Below are 19,264 nucleotides of genomic sequence, written 5' to 3' on the forward strand. Positions count from 1 at the left end.
GACAGAGTAAGCAACAGGAAGTTTTGCTGATATGCACGGAATATCAACTTCAGCTTGTATTCCTTTGACACTGTTTTTTGTTCTCTGTCAAGAGAAGATACTATCCTGTAAATGGTACCTACAAACACAAGTTTATTTGGATGATAAAAACTCCATTATATGACAAGGATTTTCATAGCTAAAGGAAAAATGATACTAATCAAGAGTAGAAAGAAGCTATTGGATCCTGGCTTATGCTGAAAATGTTTGACACAATTATATATACTGGTACATATAAAAGCTTTTACATGATTGTATCCTCCTGAATATGATTAAAACCAGAAAAGCCTTGAGATGTCAGCTGGTGCTATGTTCTTCTTCAGCTTCCTTTTTTGCTGTTGCTGTTAAAAAAAAAAAGTCTTGGAGTACATGATTAACTTATTAATTTCATAATACAAAGGAAATTTGGTTAAAATAGTGATGCTGCAACTTTAAATGACAGAACTAGCTTGGTATTTAATGAGAGATTTAGCACAGCGGGGTTTCTGTTAAATTAAGTTGTGCCTTCACATCACAGTGGGAAAACAGGTGTATATTGGTTTAGAATTATGGAAATGTTGACTAATTCCAAGGCTGGTAATCAAACAGCAAGGCACCCTGCAATATTTTCTTCCAAGAATCTGCATTTAATCATTTACGTCTGGTCCCATTTTCTTCATGTCCACTAAAGGGCTGAAACTCAAAGGAGTAGATGCAACATCAATGTTTTCATCTCTCTGCTAAGGATGTGGTTTACCAGCTAAAACTAGACTACAAAGAGCAGAGTACAGTGCATTGCTAAGATAAGTTGAAATGGATAGTGGAACATACAGCAAATGAATGTAAAACAAAGCCCAAGCATTAAGAAGCTTTTTCTGGTTTTCATATGGGGCCCAATACAAAACCCGCTGGAGTTGATCCGAGTCTTTCACTGTGGCCTTTGGATCAGGCCTTCATTTAGAGGATGAGACATAGGAAGCACAAAAGCAATACAATTAATCCAAGAACCTAGAGATTCTTTTAGTTGCAGGAGATGTCTTTTACTACTGAACCGCACACAAACAAAATCTAGTATCACAATGAAGCAGGATGAGGCACAATGTCAAGCACATACTGGTCCCAATTTTCCCCTGGTGCAAATCCAGTCTGGTGCCCAACAGCAACTGGAGGTGGTTCCTGTTTGTACAGAAAGAGATTAGGAGCATGTTCAGCCATGAAATCTGTATGCTGGTTCCTTCACATTCAGTAGAAACTGCTAATGTAGCCTGATCCAAAGACACTGACGTTAATGAGATTCTTTTCAAAATCTTCAGTGGGGACTAGATCCGGCCTGCAGTGAAACTGGGCTGGATCTCCAATTAAAGGGAAGTAGAATCCAATGTTCTCAGTATGCAAATTGCAGCTCCAGAAAGAGTGAATCTTGCTGACTTACAATGAAGTTGTTTTGTGAAAACACTGCTTCAGTGTAACAAGGTGCTAGAACCTCTATAAAATATTAGCATGCAGCATATACAGAATATAGTAGAATAATGTGTGCATCCAACACTGGTGATGAATCTATGCTTAGATTATTCTATTTTCCTTTAATAATTAGGTGCAACTTGTGCTCTGAAAGTAAAATCCAGTGTTGCCCCAGCACTTTGAATCATGTAATTATGTGATAATCTCACCTTTCATTTTTTGAAAAAAAGGTAAGTTTCTTACACTAAAAATTGCAGAGAAAAACGTGGAAGTGTGACCCCTAAAGGTTGAAAAACTAGAAGGCAAAATTAAACAAAGAATCCAAAATCTATAGTTTTTAAAATTTTTGTGATTTTTGAGCCAGTCTGATGTTCTTTGAATGCTTGGCAACATTGATAAAAACAGTCCAGACACCAGCCCCACAATGACTGTTGAAAAAGAAGCGGGAGATGCAAATTGCAGCATTTAGCTACTGGCCCAAGTACAGAGCCGTGCAGAGCTGAACCACACATGAGGGGCTCAGGGAAGGATTGTGTCTCTCTGAGATGTCTGGCATGCAGGCTGAACTCTTTTTGTGGATGGAGCAGGCTGCATCAGCAGCCCCCAGCGGGGCTGGCCCACACTCCAGCCTGGTGCTCAGGGAGTGTGGGGAGAGGCACATGGCCCGTTTTTTCTTCCTGCTCCATTTAGGGCACATTCTTGAGCTTCCTCATAAGCTCGGAGTGCAACTTTGACAGGTCTTTCTGTGGGCTGCACAAAGAGAAAGGAGGCTCAACGGGGCAGCCCTTGGAGTCTGAGACATGTTATACCAAGCAACAAAGCTTTTCATTTATTTCCCTGTATCTGGGCTAGAACTTAGAGGACTTTCTAGCACCCTCTCCCTCAGTGGCTTCCACGTAAAACTAAAGGAGGATATCCATTCTGCTATTGCAGGACTTTTGTGTCATAGCTATTTCACATTTAGATCATCAGATTGGCTTAAATATTTAGCGGTGACACCCTGAGTAAGTTTCCCAGACCTGGACAAGAGCTCTGTGTAAGCTTGTCTCTCTCACCACAGAAGTTTGTCCAATAAAATATATTACCTCACCCATGTTCTCTGTAGTTCATTTTCCCTGGTAAATTCCATGACTCTCCCACCTGTACAAGGTGGACCAGCCAGATCCTTATTTTTCAAACACATGGAGTTGAATTCACATGCAGCACATGGGAGCTAAAGAAGAGCTTTTTTGCCATGTATCTGTTAAATCAAGTGGTGTGGAACCTATACTTATCAACAAGAGCTATATTTTTACTGTGCCTTTTGTCTTCATTTCTGTTTGGAACCTTACACTGCAAACAAGTACTTGAGTTTTTTATTCCACATGTGACCAATACGCAGCTGTATCCAACAGAATGATGTAAAATACTAAATTGACCGATTGTTTAACTCCAAAAACTTGTGATTATCAAGTTACTACCTTGAAATGTGATGATTATGACTGTAATTTAGAATTTAAAGATTACTTGTTACATATTACACACATAAGCAACTGATCACTAGTACAACTGTATCTATTATAACTGTCACTGTAATACATTAGTGGTTACAGATTGCTGAAAAACAAAACAAAATGGGAGAGCATTTTGAATACAATTACATTATAATATTTTCTAATGTACATCAGTACACAGCCATCGAAGTAACTGTTGCGTATTGTTTAGAAACCATTATGCCTATGCTGGCTACATTTGGTCCTTTTCCGCCCTTCCCCCTCAAAAAACCAAACCAAACCAAACCAGACACTTAGGAAAAAAAGAAATCCTGGTGTGTGAAGTTTTGTTTTCCTATTTGCCTTCTCCCCCGCCACTCCCCCCCACCAATCTTAGTCCACTTCAGCAGCCGCAGCAGGGATCACTATTATTTCCAGCCAGGGGACATTCCGTATAAGAGCAGTTTTCTTCCACGCTAATGCCATCGCTACTGGACTGGCCAATTGGCATAGCTACTGTATGTGAATTATCAGGTCAGCAACCCTCCTTCGAAAAGACCAAAGTCATTTTTGGCACTAACAGCCTATAACTAGCCTCTTCAGAAAAGCAGCTATTTTGTAGTGCTAAAGTGATTAGGTTCAAAAAGAAAATGTACTCACCCCAGGTAAAGTTTTAATATTGTGCAGTGCATTCTGTGCCTCAAGTGCAGCTTTTCTTGTATAAAATGTTACGAAACAACAACCTAAGGAGAGAAATGAAAAGACATTACCGACAATAGTTTGTGAGACTACAATAGGGGAAAAAATGATTGAATGATGCATTATGAAGGCTGAAAATGTGAAGTATAATGAGACTGCATGAATGCTCTGAATCAGAGGAAACTTGTATTGTTTAAAATAAAATAATAAATAATAATAATAATATAAAAAAAGCCACCGCCACATGTTGTATCTATAGCACGCCTACATCCTTAGCAGGCTGTAACCACTTTGAAATTAAGTTAACTAAAATCAATCGACCCCATAGCGTAAACAAAGTTATATTTTGTATAGGTTCTCCATTAAAGTAGGATTATAAACAGCTTGCAAGCTCAGAGCAGTAGAAATTTACCAAAGCAGCCCGGCTAGAAAAGTGGGCTTAAAAAGCACGACCTTACTGAAAGAGACATATACAGGAGCTAAGCTTTTCTGATAAACTACAATTATGCTTCCTAAGGAGGGTTGGGGATAGGGCACTGTGAAACCTGTGATTAGAAGTGCCTCAGTTTAGAGAAGGAATTCAATGTGCCTTTTTAGGCCCTCAATCTGCTGGCAATGCCCCTACTTATACAGCCCAAAATGCCATTTGGCCTTCTTGGCAACAAGGGCACACTGTTGACTCATATCCAGCTTCTCATCCACTGTAACCCCTAGGTCCTTTTCTGCAGAACTGCTGCCTAGCCATTCGGTCCCTAGTCTGTAGCGGTGCATGGGATTCTTCCGTCCTAAGTGCAGGACTCTGCACTCATTCTTGTTGAACCTCATCAGATTTCTTTTGGCTCAATCCTCTAATTTGTCTAGGGCCCTCTGTATCCTATCCCTAGGAGCACCCGTGGAGTTGGCACCTAAGATGCCACTTTTGGCTGGTTAAATTTAGAAGCCCTTTTAGAACTGGTTGCCCCTCGCGGAACAACCGGTTCTAAAAGGGCTTGTAAATTTAACAACCGGTTCTAGCGAACCGGCTCCAGCTCACCACTGCCTATCTGAGCATTTCGCCCTCAGAAGTTTGGGGAAATAGAGATGCTTCCTCTCTCAGTTTTTGTCCTCCATTTCTCGGACATTTTGGTTTTTGCCATAGTACTCTTTCTGGTGTGATGGCAGTTTTGTTTTGTTCGTTCAAACATCTGGCACCACAGCCAGGGCATTGTGGCTGATGTTATTAGGACATTACAGACCTGGGAAGGTTGACTTTTGTGCTCCATTCAATGTCTCTTCTTGGTATGTAAACAACAGTGTTTGTGTTACTGTAAAAGCTGTTACCAACAGAGCTCAAAGAGCTGTTGCACCAAAATAGTGAAAGTATTCTTTTTATTTTTCATGTGTTAGCGATTGTACAGTTTCTCTACAATCAAGAAGATGCAGTCCCACCTGGATTTACCTCAGAGTTAAACTAGTTAAATGTTGGTCTGTAGTAGGCAGTCACGGTACCTTCCGCATCAGATACTTTCAAAGTTGCCAACCCCCAGAATGGACCTTGACAGTTGCCCTGACCTGAGGGATTTTCATTCAGGCTTCCAGTTACTTGGGGTGCAGAGGGTTTCATCTTGAGGGACTTACAAAGTACCCTCTTTCTTTTAGATAGGAATAATCCCTCCCTAGATATCTGCAGGTAACTCACATGACTCTGAGCTGCCTTCAAAGCCAAGTACTGAGGTACAATCCTTCATGTACAATCGAGAGGCAGGAATTTTACACTGAATCCATATTCAAATCCAGGTCTGCTCTGTGGAATTACAGCAGTTCAAGGTGGGGCCACCTATTAGTGAACTCCTCTTGAAAATTCCCTAAGCTGAGGTGTAAAATTTCCTCTGGGAGTGTGTGAACTTTTGCTAGTCTGTTTTTCTCTTCACCCCCACTTCCACCCCCATCCTTCTTAGCAGATCTATTCAGACCCAATCACTGTCAACTGTGGTAGTTCTGCCCAGTTGTCCATTAGAGATGATTTTTTTTAATTAAAAAAAATGAGTTTAAATAGATGTAAGTAATTGAAGCATTTCATCTTTGGGCCTTTTTAGATCCACAAGTTTTAAGGCCAGAAGGGACCGTTGTGACCATATAGTCTGACCTCCGACCTAACACATTTCTATGCTCCCTCTTACACTGCTATCGTCTCCCAGTTTTTGTTCACAAAGTCACTATCCTCTCCTCTTACAGATACCCCTTAAAAACACTTTTCTTTCATGAAGCCCACAAGTGGCAAGCCCATGATAATTTCCCAATATGTCCTGTCTTGCTGTGTTCATCTTTCAGATGCAAGTTCTTGGAACCAATGCCAAGTATGTGCCTCTAGAGGGTCTCAAACTTTTCCACACACCTGGTGTAATAGGTTCCCTTCTCTGCCCTTTGGACCACCACAAACAGACTGGATATTCCGAGTTGATAAGGCCCAGTGTGGTGTTGATTGAGTCCCCTCCACCCAGTACAACCTTATGCAGCAAAATACAATTGGAAGTAAGGCTATGTCTAAACTAGCACTTTTGTCGGTATAATTTACGTCGCTCAGAGGTGCAATAAAACACCCTTCTGAGTGACATAAGTTACACCAACAGAAGCACCAGTGTGGACAGCACTATGTCAGTGGGGGAGGCTCTCTTGCCGACATAGCTACCACCGCTCGTTGGGAGTGGATTAATTATGTCAACGGGAGAGCTCTCTCCCATCAGCTTAGAGCAGCTACCCGAGTGATCTTACAGCAGCGCAACTGCATTGGTACAGCTGTGCCACTATAAGCTTTCTAGTGTAGACATGCCCTAAATTTCCTCCATGACCTGCCCTCCGGGAAGGGAGAGGGAAAAATCTCACTGTCCTGAGACCCTGCATCCTATCACCCTGCCTTCCTGTCCTTAGTGTTCCCAGCTGACAGGATGATTGCTCTCTGAGTATCCATTCCCCAATTAAATCCACTCCAGGGAGTGGAATATGTCTGCACTGCAAGAAAAGACTCAAGGCAGCAAGCCTCAGAGGCCAGGTCAACTGACTTGGGCTCCCACTAATGGGCTAAAAATAGCAGTGTAAACATTCAAGCTGGAGCCTGGGCTCTGAAACCCAATGAGCAGGGAGGGTCTTGGATCGCAGGCTCCAGCCCGACGCTGAACATCTACACAGCTGTTTTTTGCCCTGTAGCACAAGCCCAAGTCAGTTGACTGGGGCTCTGAGATTCATGGCCATGGGCTTGGGGGTTTTTTGCAGTGTACATGTAGCCATAGTGACCAGAATGCTGGGTCAGCTCTCGACTCCTAGCACTCTGTCCCACTTGGATAACTCCAGGATTCCCTTCCCTTCCACCTGGGATTTAGGCTGGGCCCCACTCTCATCTAGAAACATGGGAAGGAGCATAGCAATCATGGATCCTCTGGCATCTGTTCATAACCCCAGGTCGAGAGCCGATGTATTAAACAAATAAAACTAATCCAAGAGGCTATGATTGACAGTGTGATATAAAATTGACTGGTAAAATAGGGAAAAATAATTGCTGCATTTCTATGTTGTATTATTGAAGAATGGCACAAATACAGGTTTAATTCTGGAGTAAAATAATCTGAAATCACAAGGCTTGCTCTCAGTGGAAGGTTTTAAAACTCTGAACTCCTATAAAAAGCACAAGCGGCTAACAATCAATTGCTGACTGATTGAATGATCCTGCTGAATGACCCACAAATGACTGAAATCATTACCAAATGGACTCCTTTGTAAACTGTGAAATTTTCAGGGGATCTGTTGGCATTCGTTTGTGAATGGTGTTTCTCCTGACTGTGGTAAGTCTGCATTACCTGCCTGTGTGAGTGCATTGTATTGCCTGTGAGTGCATTTCTGTGTTAGGGGATAAGGTCCCCCATGTATTCTGGCTGGGAACACGATTACCTTTGCTTGTTATAAAGGTAACATTTGTAGCTGGTCCAACTGCAAAGCCCCAAAGAGCACTCAAAGCACAATCTGCAGCTTGAACCAAAAGAAAGGTGGCAGGAGGGAGAATTCTGAAGATTCCAACCTTCCTTCTAGACTGGGATGGTAGCCATCTCTACTAATTAAGATTCTGTACTTGTTGTATTCTGTTCTGTCTCTGTCCACATCCTGCTGACCACTTGGTGTCTATGCTAGGGGAAGAAAAAGTGGATGGGAACCTGGGAGGCAGTGACCGTGAGATAGTCGAGTTCAGGATCCTGATACAAGGAAGAAAGGAGAGCAGCAGAATACGGACCCTGGACTTCAGAAAAGCAGACTTTGACTCCCTCAGGGAACTGACGGGCAGGATCCCCTGGGAGAATAACATGAGGGGAAAAGGAGTCCAGGAGAGCTGGCTGTATTTTAAAGAATCCTTATTGAGGTTACAGGGACAAACCATCCTGATGTGTAGAAAGAATAGTAAATATGGCAGGTGACCAGCTTGGCTTAACAGTGAAATCCTTACTGATCTTAAACACAAAAAAGAATCTTACAAGAAATAAGAAAATTTGGTGGGTGCAGAGCACCCACTGGTAGCTCCCCGCCCCACCCCCAGCCCCAGCTCACCTCCGCTCCGCCTCTGCCTCCTCCCCTGAACGCACCGCCCTGCTCTGCTTCTCCGGCCCCCCCAGGCTTCCCATGAATCAGCTGTTTGTGCGGGAAGCTGGGGCAGGCTGAGAAGCAAGTGGCGGCTTCCCGCTCAGGCCCATGGAGGCGGAGGTGAGCTCGGGCGGGGGGGGAGGGGTGCGAGGAGGGCCGCCCGCACCGCAGCAGGTAACCGGGGGGGGGGAGGGCGCGTAGGGGAACCGCTCCCCACCCCAGCTCACCTCCGCCACCCTCAGCCTGAGCGGGAAGCCGCGGCCTGCTTCTCAGCCCTCCCCAGCTTCCCGCCGAACAGCTGATTTGCGGGAAGCTGGGGGCGCGGAGAAGCAGAGCGGGGCGGTGGGTTCAGGGGAGGAGGCGAAGCAGAGCAGAGGTGAGCTGGGGCCGGGCGTGGGGTGGGGAGCTGCCGGTGGGTGCTCTGCACCCACTAATTTTCCCTGTGGGTGCTCCAGCCCCGGAGCACCCAAGGAGTTGGCGCCTAAGGCGCCACTTTTGATGTGATCAGTGGGGGAGCGGCCGCTCACCGCGCTCCCCCCCAGCTACGCTCCCTCGCCCCTAGGAGCCAGAGGGACCTGCCGGATGCTTCCTGGGAGCTGCCCCAGGTAAGCACCGCTGGGACTCCCCACCTTGCCCCGGCAGGTCCCTCCGACTCTTAGGGGTGGGGTGGGCACGCACTACGGTGGCCCACGAGACCCGCCTTCTTGGTTCTGGGGGCAGTCAGGGGACAGGAGAGGGGGGTGGATGGAGCAGGAGTCATGGGGGGCATCAAGGAATGCGGGGGGGGTTGGATGAGGCAGGAGTCCCGGGGGGGCGGGGGTGGGCAACGACCCCCTCATGGGGTGAGGAGGGAACCAGTTGCTAAAATTTTGGCAGCTCATCACTGCAGATAGGGGCTCCAAAGTTTGCAACATCAACACCTCAGCCTCACCAAAATAGGGTCTCTTATCTCAGATGCCTTTTCTTTTTCTTAAAAGCAAATTTAGAGCTAGAAAAAGACCTCAAGGACTTCAGTTTCTAGGAGTGAAAAGGCGGTATATTCTTCATGACATACTCAATCTCTGGCCTTCGCTGAGGTTGCCAAAGGCACCAACTAGTGCCAATGGTGGAGGCTCTGTTTATCAGTAGGGATCTGTTCAGTGAGATTGGAGGGAAACACCTTTCTGCCATTCTAGGTAAACAGGACACCAGCAGAATATATGAATTTATGTTGTAATGGCTGCATTGTCTGCATTTTTAAATGATCGTTTAAAAGTTTCAGAATATGCAAAATATAGAAAAAAAATGACAGATCCCTAAAATCATAGGGGGAATTAGGGGAAAGATTTTGCTGTTTTTCTGCATTTTTTTTTTTTTTTTTCAAAAACAGCTAAACAAATGCAACTTTCCTCATGCACGTTGTTACAGCAGCCAATTCAGAGCTGCAGTCTGGGATTTTCAAAAGCATCTAAGTAGCTTACTCTGCTAACTTTTAATGGGACTTGGGTGCCTATGTCTGTTAGATATCTTTGAGAATCCGACCTGCACTCCAGTATGTGAAGAAAAAGGTGCAGATCTGCTCAAAGATGCCCCCGAAGGAATGGGGTCTTCGCTGGACTGCAAGTATCCCCGCAGATGTCCATGAAACATAGTCCGAGGTGAGTTTTCAATCACTTCCTCCCAAATCAAACAAAGGCAAATTACTCAGTGAGGACTATTTAAAGGCCTAGTTTCAAACAGCTGAGTAGTACGGCCTCTTTCACAAAGGAACTGTACGGAGTTGTGACTGACGTCTTCCATGACTTCCTTTAATGGCACTGGAATCTACGCAAGTGGCTTAATCGCTACAGTGCCATAGCTGATCTCACGACATCTCTTTGCTACAGCAGCTGAAACACTCTAGGAAAAGACTGCTGCTGGTCTTTTACCATGCCTTGCACGGACAATCAGTGCAGCCTGGAAGCTGAAAATGACACCCTTCCAGTGCGGAAGTATTGGTGGGAATGAGACTCTAACCCACTCAGGCTAACACTACAAACACCAGAATGGTACAGCAGCAACTATGCTGCTGTAGTGCAGACGCTTCCTCCATGAGCAGAAGGGGTTTTTCCATTGATGTAGTTTATTGCTGCCTCTCAAAGAGGTGAGTTAGGTCGACGGAAGAAATATTTTGTCAACCTAGCTGCATTTTTGCTGGGGGGTTAGAATCACAGAATTATAGCAGATTAGGGTTGGAAGAGACCTCAGGAGGTCATCTAGTCCAATCCTCTGCTCAAAGCAGGACCAACACCAACTAAATCATCCCAGCCAGGGCTTTGTCAAGCCGGGCCTTAAAAACCTCAACGGAAGGAGTTTCCACCATCTCCCTAGGTAACCCATTCCAGTGCTTCACCACCGTCCTAGAGAAATGGTGTTTCCTAATATCCAACCTAGACCTCCCCCACTGCAACTTGAGACCATTACTCCTTGTTCTGTCATCTGCCACCACTGAGAACAGCCGAGCTCCATCCTCTTTGGAACCCCCCTTCAGGTAGTTGAAGGCTGCTATCAAATCCCCACTCACTCTTCTCTTCTGCAGACTAAATAACCCCAGTTCCCTCAGCCTCTCCTTGTAAGTCATGTGCCCCAACCCGCTAATCATTTTCATTGCCCTCCACTGGACTCTCTCCAATTTGTCCACATCCTTTCTGGCTTGGGGGGACCGAAACGGGACACAACCTAACTATGGAGTTCAGGGCGCAACATTTTTCACAGCCTTAAGTGACATAGTTAGGTCAATCTAATTCTTAAGTGAGCTGTAGCTCACGAAAGCTTATGCTCAAATAAATTGGTTAGTCTCTAAGGTGCCACAAGTACTCCTTTTCTTTTTGCTAATTCTTAAGTGTAGACCAGGCCTAAGTAAATTCAGGAGTCCATCACTGTACTTGCCTCTTTCTCCACTTCATAGAATCATAGAATATCAGGGTTGGAAGGGACCCCAGAAGGTCATCTAGTCCAACCCCCGGCTCGAAGCAGGACCAATTCCCAGTTAAATCATCCCAGCCAGGGCTTTGTCAAGCCTGACCTTAAAAACCTCTAAGGAAGGAGATTCTACCACCTCCCTAGGTAACGCATTCCAGTGTTTCACCACCCTCATAGTGAAAAAGTTTTTCCTAATATCCAATCTAAACCTCCCCCACTGCAACTTGAGACCATTACTCCTCGTTCTGTCATCTGCTACCATTGAGAACAGTCTAGACCCATCCTCTTTGGAACCCCCTTTCAGGTAGTTGAAAGCAGCTATCAAATCCCCCCTCATTCTTCTCTTCTGCAGGCTAAACAATCCCAGCTCCCTCAGCCTCTCCTCATAAGTCATGTGTTCTAGACCCCTAATCATTTTTGTTGCCCTTCGCTGGACTCTCTCCAATTTATCCACATCCTTCTTGTAGTGTGGGACCCAAAACTGGACACAGTACTCCAGATGAGGCCTCACCAATGTCGAATAGAGGGGAACGATCACGTCCCTTGATCTGCTCGCTATGCCCCTACTTATACATCCCAAAATGCCATTGGCCTTCTTGGCAACAAGGGCACACTGCTGACTCATATCCAGCTTCTCATCCACTGTCACCCCTAGGTCCTTTTCCGCAGAACTGCTGCCTAGCCATTCGGCCCCTAGTCTGTAGCGGTGCATTGGATTCTTCCGTCCTAAGTGCAGGACCCTGCACTTATCCTTATTGAACCTTGATCACAGATGCTGGACCAGTGCTCAACAAGCTACTTTCTGGCTTGATCAGAGTTACCAAAACCATGCACCGTTAGCTCCCGTGCTGTACCCAGGGGCACAGCATTGCAAAAAATAACTCACGTGGTGGAAGTGACAACCCGACATCTAGAGCGCAGTTTACAATACCTATCCTCCCTCGATACTGAGGTCATCCTCTGGTTACAGAACCTGGACATCGACCCCTGACATTTGCACACAAGAGAGAATCACTACACCAGGAATTACATGCTCAAGTGAGGATGGAAATGTCTGTTTAGCTTTTGGTGTGAAAATGCTCTTTTAAGCTCCTGTTTCTTCTTCCCCTTTAAGATGAGTTCATAGTTGCCGGTCTATGGTTAATGGGGAGCTATGCATGTGCAAGAAGAAGAGAAGATAACCCTTAGTTTTGGCTGGAACTGCAAAATCTGTTTTCTTATAAGGGCTTTGTTGTAATGATTTGGCTCAGAGAAAACCCTAGTGCAGATTTTCCAGGCCCAAACAACTTTTTGGGTTAAAAAGAAAAAAAAAAAAATAGAAAAAACAACGTATTTCTTGGACTGATTTTTGAGCTTTTATAGTTTTGAACTGTCCAAAATTGTCAATTTGGAGTTCCACTGTGTTGTGCATATTATCACCTGCTGCCAGTATCTGAACCCTAGCCATAGGATATAGGAATACAAGAGCTTATCAGTGTGTCTTCAAAGCTTGCAACAACTTAAAAGTATGAAATCTGCTTTACCTTCTAGACTAATAAAATAAACACTTCAAAACAGCTATAATGATTATCTGATGATTGAACTCTGTATTCTTTTAGCAAGTAATGGAATCCTAGCAGACAAATTCAATTCAAGATACATTCACATTCAGGACATCAACAAAGTCATCATGTTGTGAATTGAAAATTCCTTTAACGGCTGTGTTTGAATTCTAAGGGACTGACAGATCTAGAGGCGGAAGGCCCTGGAAGGCTAAATGAGTGAAGTCCTGCTATGTTTCTCTCTTTCTGTGAATGAAGCTCACTTTTGTAAGTGAATTAGCAAGCAGAACAGGTGCTGGCTTCATGCAGGCTTGGAATCTCAATGGGGACACTGGCTTCTCGCCAATCCAGCACAGTTCAAGCTAGATAAGTCAAAGAAGGGTTTTCTCCAGGAGTTCTGATCTTGATTTCTGACCTCACATCTCACCACACATTTTAAATATTACATTATGAGTTAAAGGGGCTGCATTTATAAGGGACTCTTGAATTCCAGCTGTTCCCCTGAATACGTGCTTCGTGAAGCTCGAACAACTGCCTAAACAGCATGACTTTCAACCAAACACACCATGACCCGTGCTTTCATTTTCCAACAGGCAATTAAGACGTCAAAAAGTCTTTCCATTAAAGCCACAGAGAAGACCTATTGCTACAGTAGTTTAGGTATGTGCTTGGAGAACAGCCACTTTCAAGTGCATTAGATGGGAGTCAGGGCGGGAAGGATTATGAGGAGGCCTGGGCTGCATTTATAATTTATATTGTAATATGGATTATTATGCAGTTAACTACATTCTAGAGAAGATGTCATTCCAATATTCTGAGAGATGCGTGTCATCGGAGGGGGGCGGGTGGGATTGAACCTGGGGCCTCTGGAGCTTATTGCATGAGCCTCTACTATAGGGGTGGCCAACCTGAGCCTGAGAAGGAGTCAGAGTTTACCAATGGACATTGCCAGAGAGCCACCAGCTCCCCAGCAACTCCCACCACCAGCTCCCAGTGTCTCGCACCCACCAGCAGCCCCTCCCAATCCGTGCCGTCCCCTCCCTCCCCTGTTTTGTGGCATGCAGGAGGCTCGGGAGGGGGGAGGAGCGAGGGCATGGCAGGCTTGTGGGATGGGGCGGAGTGGGGGCAGGGCCTGTGGCAGAGCCAGGGGTTGAGCAGTGAGCACCCCCCGGCACATTGGAAAGTTGGCACCTGTAGCTCCAGCCCCGGAGTCGGGGCCTAGACAAGGAGCCGCATATTAACCTCTGAAGAGCCGCATGTGGCTCCGGAGCCGCAGGTTGGCCACCCCTGCTCTACTGCATGAGCTAAAAGCCAACTGGCTGTTAGCCAAGGCTGTAAAGGAGACTCATTTTATCTCTCTCTTTCTCTCTTTAAGTAGTCTCGGTGCCACTAGATGGGACAGAACACCAGACCCCGTAGGCATGTGGGTTACACATGGAAAGTGTTACAAGCCTTGGAGAGTTGCTTTGGTTACTTACTACTGTACCTCTAACCATGCCATACTAAACATAGAGGCATATAAGCGAGAGCTGAAAGGGAAAGATCGGTGATAGAAGCAAAGATCTGCACAGGAAAATAAAACACATTTGGAAGGTGAAATCAAGCTGCGTCTCTGCTCTCACCTAACAGAAAAGGAAAAAAGGAACAGCCATGGATGCATTTTCGCATTATCCCTTAGTACCATGTTACTGCTCTATAATACATTGAGTAACTTGTGTGTAAGATGGGGCCTTTCATTTTGGGGGCAATCAAACAGATAGAACTGCCATACCCTGCAGAAATCAACCCTTTAATGATACCATATTCCAATTTGCTCAGTTTTATAGAGTTTGATATAATTGGCACCCTGATGGAAACCATATTACCAGTCCGGCCACCAGCCAGGAAACAGAAAAGCCACTCACTCTCAATTGTAATGGCAGCAGATTTTACAGTGCTGCCATTTATAATGTTAACATGCTATCTGGAGATGGGGAGTGCTACTATTCCAACCAGGAGGAACCAAATTCAACACTTGTGCTTCTTCTGCTCCCTTTCTTCTTCAGATTATAACGGCCAGGATAGTGATAGCAGCTATATTATGCCCTGAACATCCCTTAGCACATTACAGTACCAGTGCACCTGGCCTGTAACAGCCTTGTAAATGGCCAGTAAAAAATAATCCCATGAAGCTTAATTTTTTCTCTCCATTATGACTGCATTTCTGTTAATTGGCCACAAGTCCTAGTTTCCTGTCATCCTTCAGCTGCATTGGGGAGTTCTTTTGGAGGAGTCATTCCCGTACCCTTGTGAATACAAATGCTCTCTATAAATGTCCTCTGCCTGGAAAATTGAGGTCTTTTTTTGACCTAGATTAAATCTGCTGCATTTTCAAGCCTTTTGGGAAAGCAACGAAGAAATAATGTGCACTGGTTCGTGGGCTACAACACTTCTCCATTCATTATTATGTAAATTCTGACTAAAGTGCGACACAGATAGAAAAGATATCAAGGACAAAATTGCTAGAATCTGCATTTTTCTTGCTTTCTGAAATAAGCCTCTTACATTAAACAATTTTAAATGTCTAATGGCTGCAAAAGTATCTGAGGAATTTTAATGTAAATTAGCAGATTTAGCAGATTCTTGAACTTTCTTGTGGTATGCATAATGAATGGAAAGTTTATGGCCAGTATGCTCCTAGAGCAAGGCACCAGGGGTTGCTGTGGGAAGAAAGGGGGAAAGTTTGATTAGATTCAGTTTCTGCAACTTGAAAATACTATTTGACATTCACAGTGGATGGTAATAGGTAAACAAAAGGTTCAGAATTAGATTCTGGATATTGCCAGACAGAGTGATAAATGCAGCTGTACGGGAACAGTTATCCACTAAAAGAGAGAATAAAAAACCAAACAGATTGATAACAGCAGTTTCATGTAATTAATAACTATTCCAAGACTGAAGGCAGCCTCCACTCCACCATGGGATGTGATCTTAGCAGCACTGTTTGCGGACAGGAGGCTTCCAAGGGGAAAAATAAAACCCCACAAAGTGCTGCAGCAGTGTTGAAAATTCAGTAAGCAGCTCTCTATCCTTGAGTCAGTGAGGAACCAATGCCCCAGCCCACTGTTAGGAGACAGAATGCTGCTGGAAGCATTCCATGCATAGGCAATGTGGCTCACCCAAGCTACTATCCTCTCAAATTCCTCCTAGAGACGCACTTCTCTTGCAACACTTGCAGAAAGTGAATCAATAATATTAACTGTTAAAAATCCAAATAATTTCCCCCAGTGAATATTGTCTAGTTTGAGTTTGCCCTACTTAGAATTCTAGCTCTTTGAGGCAAAGAATACTAGTAATTTGGATCTTAGACAGCACTAAAAATACCATCAGTGCTTATAACACAGAGGAATAATGATCTAGTGATTAAGCCACTGGGCAGGGAATGAGGAGATCTAGGTTCAAGTCCCAGCTCTGCCATGGGCATCCCGTGTGATTTTGGGAAAGTCTTAATTCTTCTGTGCTTCATTTCCCCATTTGTAAAATGGGGACAATCATATTTTATTTCTCCCATATTGTATCTGTCTTGCCTATTTAGACTGTTGTCTGTTAGAGACAGGGATTGTCTTTTATTTTGTGTATGTACAATGAGCCCCCTGCGCTCACTCAAGGCATCTATGTGCTAGTATAATATAAATATTATTATATAAACACATCATCTTTTGAAGGAGATATAAAACGGAGGCACTGAGCACTGTGGTTATTAAGTATTATATTTCTCTAATTTGTCCTCTCTTTTTCCTTTCCTTTTTTCCTTTGTTTCACCCAATGAAATTAAAAGGCAGCAAGGACATTCTTCTTCACACAACATACAGCCAACCTCTGGAACTCATTGCCAAGTGATATTGAATAACTGGGTTCAAAAAAGATAAGGTCATGGAAGATAGGTTCATCAATGGCTGGTTTCAGAGTAACAGCCATGTTAGTCTGTATTCGCAAAAAGAAAAGGAGTACTTGTGGCACCTTAGAGACTAACCAATTTATTTCAGCATGAGCTTTCGTGAGCTACATGCGTGAGCTCCGATGAAGTGAGCTGTAGCTCACGAAAGCTCATGCTGAAATAAATTGGTTAGTCTCTAAGGTGCCACAAGTACTCCTTTTCTTTTTTCATCAATGGCTATTAGCCAAGATGATCAGGGACTATGGCTCTCAAACATGGGTCCACAGGACTCTTAGGAGCTAGTAAGCTCCAACCTGCCACCTGTTGCTAGAGCAGAAGCAGAAACCATATAGACCTGGAACTGGACAGACAGCATACTGGGCGTCCTGATTAGTCTACTGCTTCTATATAAACCCAGTACAGGAACAGGAAGTTGTCCATGCAACTGGGATCCACCCTGCTCTGGAATGTGTGCTTCCTGTTCCCCTGGCTTGACTTCCTGGTACCTTGACCCTGCTTGCCTCCTCATGCTTGACTCTCAGTTTGCCCTCTGGCCTGTCTTGGACTTTGACCTCCCCATATCTGACCTGGCCTAACTCCTGTTTTGACCACTAGGTCAGACCACCCATGTCCTGGTTGTGACAGCGTGTCCCTAAGCCTCTGACTGCCAGATGCTGGAAGTGGACGACAGGGGATGGATCACTTGATAATTGTCATGTTCTGTTCATTCCCTCTAAAGCATCTGGCAGTGGCCACTGTCAGAAGACGGGATACTGGGCTAAATGGACCATTGGTCTGACTCGTTATGGCCACTCTTATGTTCTCTTCTGTCACATCCTCACTCCCAGGCCTCACACTGTGTCCCACCAGTACTGCCATTCCCCTTTCTCTCCAGTAGGAGGTTACCTGTCCAATGTTCCCTTTCTATCTGCTCCAAGTACGTGATTTGGGGATTCTGTCTCTGAAATGAGTTAAAACCTTCTCAGCCCCTCTGCAGTCACCCTCAGAGGTAGCAAACCTGCCCCCTGCTAAATAAATCTCTGGAAACTACAGGGAAACAAAGGTTCAGAATTCAAAATGTTGGAAAAATGAAACATTCCCCATTATCAATCAGTTCCTAAAATGGGTGTGGGGGTAAAACTGTATCTTAATTCAATTCTCGTGAAAAGGGCCTACTCAAATCATCTAGTAGCTGGTTCCCTCTGAAGTCTCCTTTAAGATAGCTGGCACTGGTCCGTATCCACAATTTTATCTGCTAAAGCGAATGATTAGCGGTATTAGAGCTAAAATAATCTCAACCTGTCCTCAAATTTTCAAAGAGTTGGGTGTGGAATGTGAGCGCTTAATGGGCCACTTTTGGTTAGCAGAACTGGTACTGCAGGGTGACCCAAATGTTGGGTTAAGGGTCCCAGTGCTAATACTTATCAGACCCCTAGACACACAGGAGTACTGAATGGGACTCCAGAGCACAGATCTTAGAATATCAGAATTCCCATGTTTGCTTTCTCCCACTTTAATGCTCTTAAGAGATAAAGGTAAGTCAGAGAAATGCCTGCTGCTTCTCACTCACAACACCTCCAGACCATTGATTTGTTTGATGACCCTACAATTCATACCAGAGTTCACTATGGTCCTGGAGAATCTGGTGCACAGTCCCAAATACCAGCTCAGCAGTGGGACAACTCTGCAGTGAGAAATACTCTGACTTAGAGCTGGACGAAATTTTTCAGTTTAAAACCTTTTTTAGACAAAAATGCAGATTCACTGACACCAACATTTTGTGAATTTGTGTCACTTCCGTCAAACTGTTGGCGAAAAGAGCACAAACAAATATCCAAAACAGTCAAAACATTTTGCTTCTACATTTTCAAAATGAAACATTTTGATGTTCTGATTCAAATGGCCTTTCTTCAATTTGTTTTAAAGCATTCAAAATCTAAATGAAATGTTTAGTTTTATGCCAAATAAAAACCTAATATTTGACCAGAAATGTTTTTTTTTTTTACTTTTCAGTTTGCCATTTAAAAAAAAAAATCCTTCCAGGTCAAATAAAAATTAATTTTCCAGAACTGCCAATAAACTAGAAAAACCAGTTATTCTCGCAACTTTACTCTGAATATCACACATGCTGTAAAATAATCCTTGAATTCCTTCCCCGGAAGTTGCAATGGGGCAAAATCAAAACCAGAAATAAAAAACTTCTGCTTCAGGACTCAACCCTCTAATCCTTGACTATCCAGACAGTAAGTAGCAGTTTGTAAATATACTGTCACTATGAAAAACCTACATGTGTGTACTGGAATCTAATTTATCTCGGGAAATAAGAACCAGGGCATTTAGCATGCTAGTCAAAGATGCCTCATTAAACAAATATGACTTCTTTAGAGATATCATGCTAACTCATTTAACTTTAATTGACAACATCAGGAATTAAACTGCTAAATTTGGTACGTTTTGTCATTGTATTGTATTGCCAGAGTGTCAGAAATGCTTCTCTCAAGAATTCGCTCAATAACTAGTTAATTTCATAGAAAGAGGAAAATAGCATATGAATTTGCCCTGTCTGAGAGAATAAAAGCAGATCCAATATGACCTTAAAGTGTTCTATCTTGTCA

The 19,264-nt window shown here is 44.0% G+C and overlaps 1 protein-coding gene across 24 annotated transcripts in view; it reads right to left on the bottom strand.

The window, feature by feature from the left end:
* The window catches only part of CELF2 (CUGBP Elav-like family member 2), a 713,903-nt gene that overhangs the window by 108,466 nt on the left and 586,173 nt on the right, over nucleotides 1-19,264 (bottom strand). For all 24 annotated transcript variants that reach the window (XR_012156850.2, XR_012156851.1, XR_012156849.2 and 21 more), the window contains one exon: nucleotides 3,612-3,694. Coding sequence is in view for 21 of the 24 variants with exons in the window: in XM_073328795.2 (XP_073184896.1) it covers nucleotides 3,612-3,694 (83 nt within the window). In the remaining 3 variants the exon portion in view is untranslated. The remainder of the gene's footprint in view (nucleotides 1-3,611; nucleotides 3,695-19,264) is intronic.

The sequence above is a fragment of the Lepidochelys kempii genome, chromosome 1 (genome assembly GCF_965140285.1).
Source record: "Lepidochelys kempii isolate rLepKem1 chromosome 1, rLepKem1.hap1, whole genome shotgun sequence".
Lineage (NCBI taxonomy): Eukaryota > Metazoa > Chordata > Testudines > Cheloniidae > Lepidochelys > Lepidochelys kempii.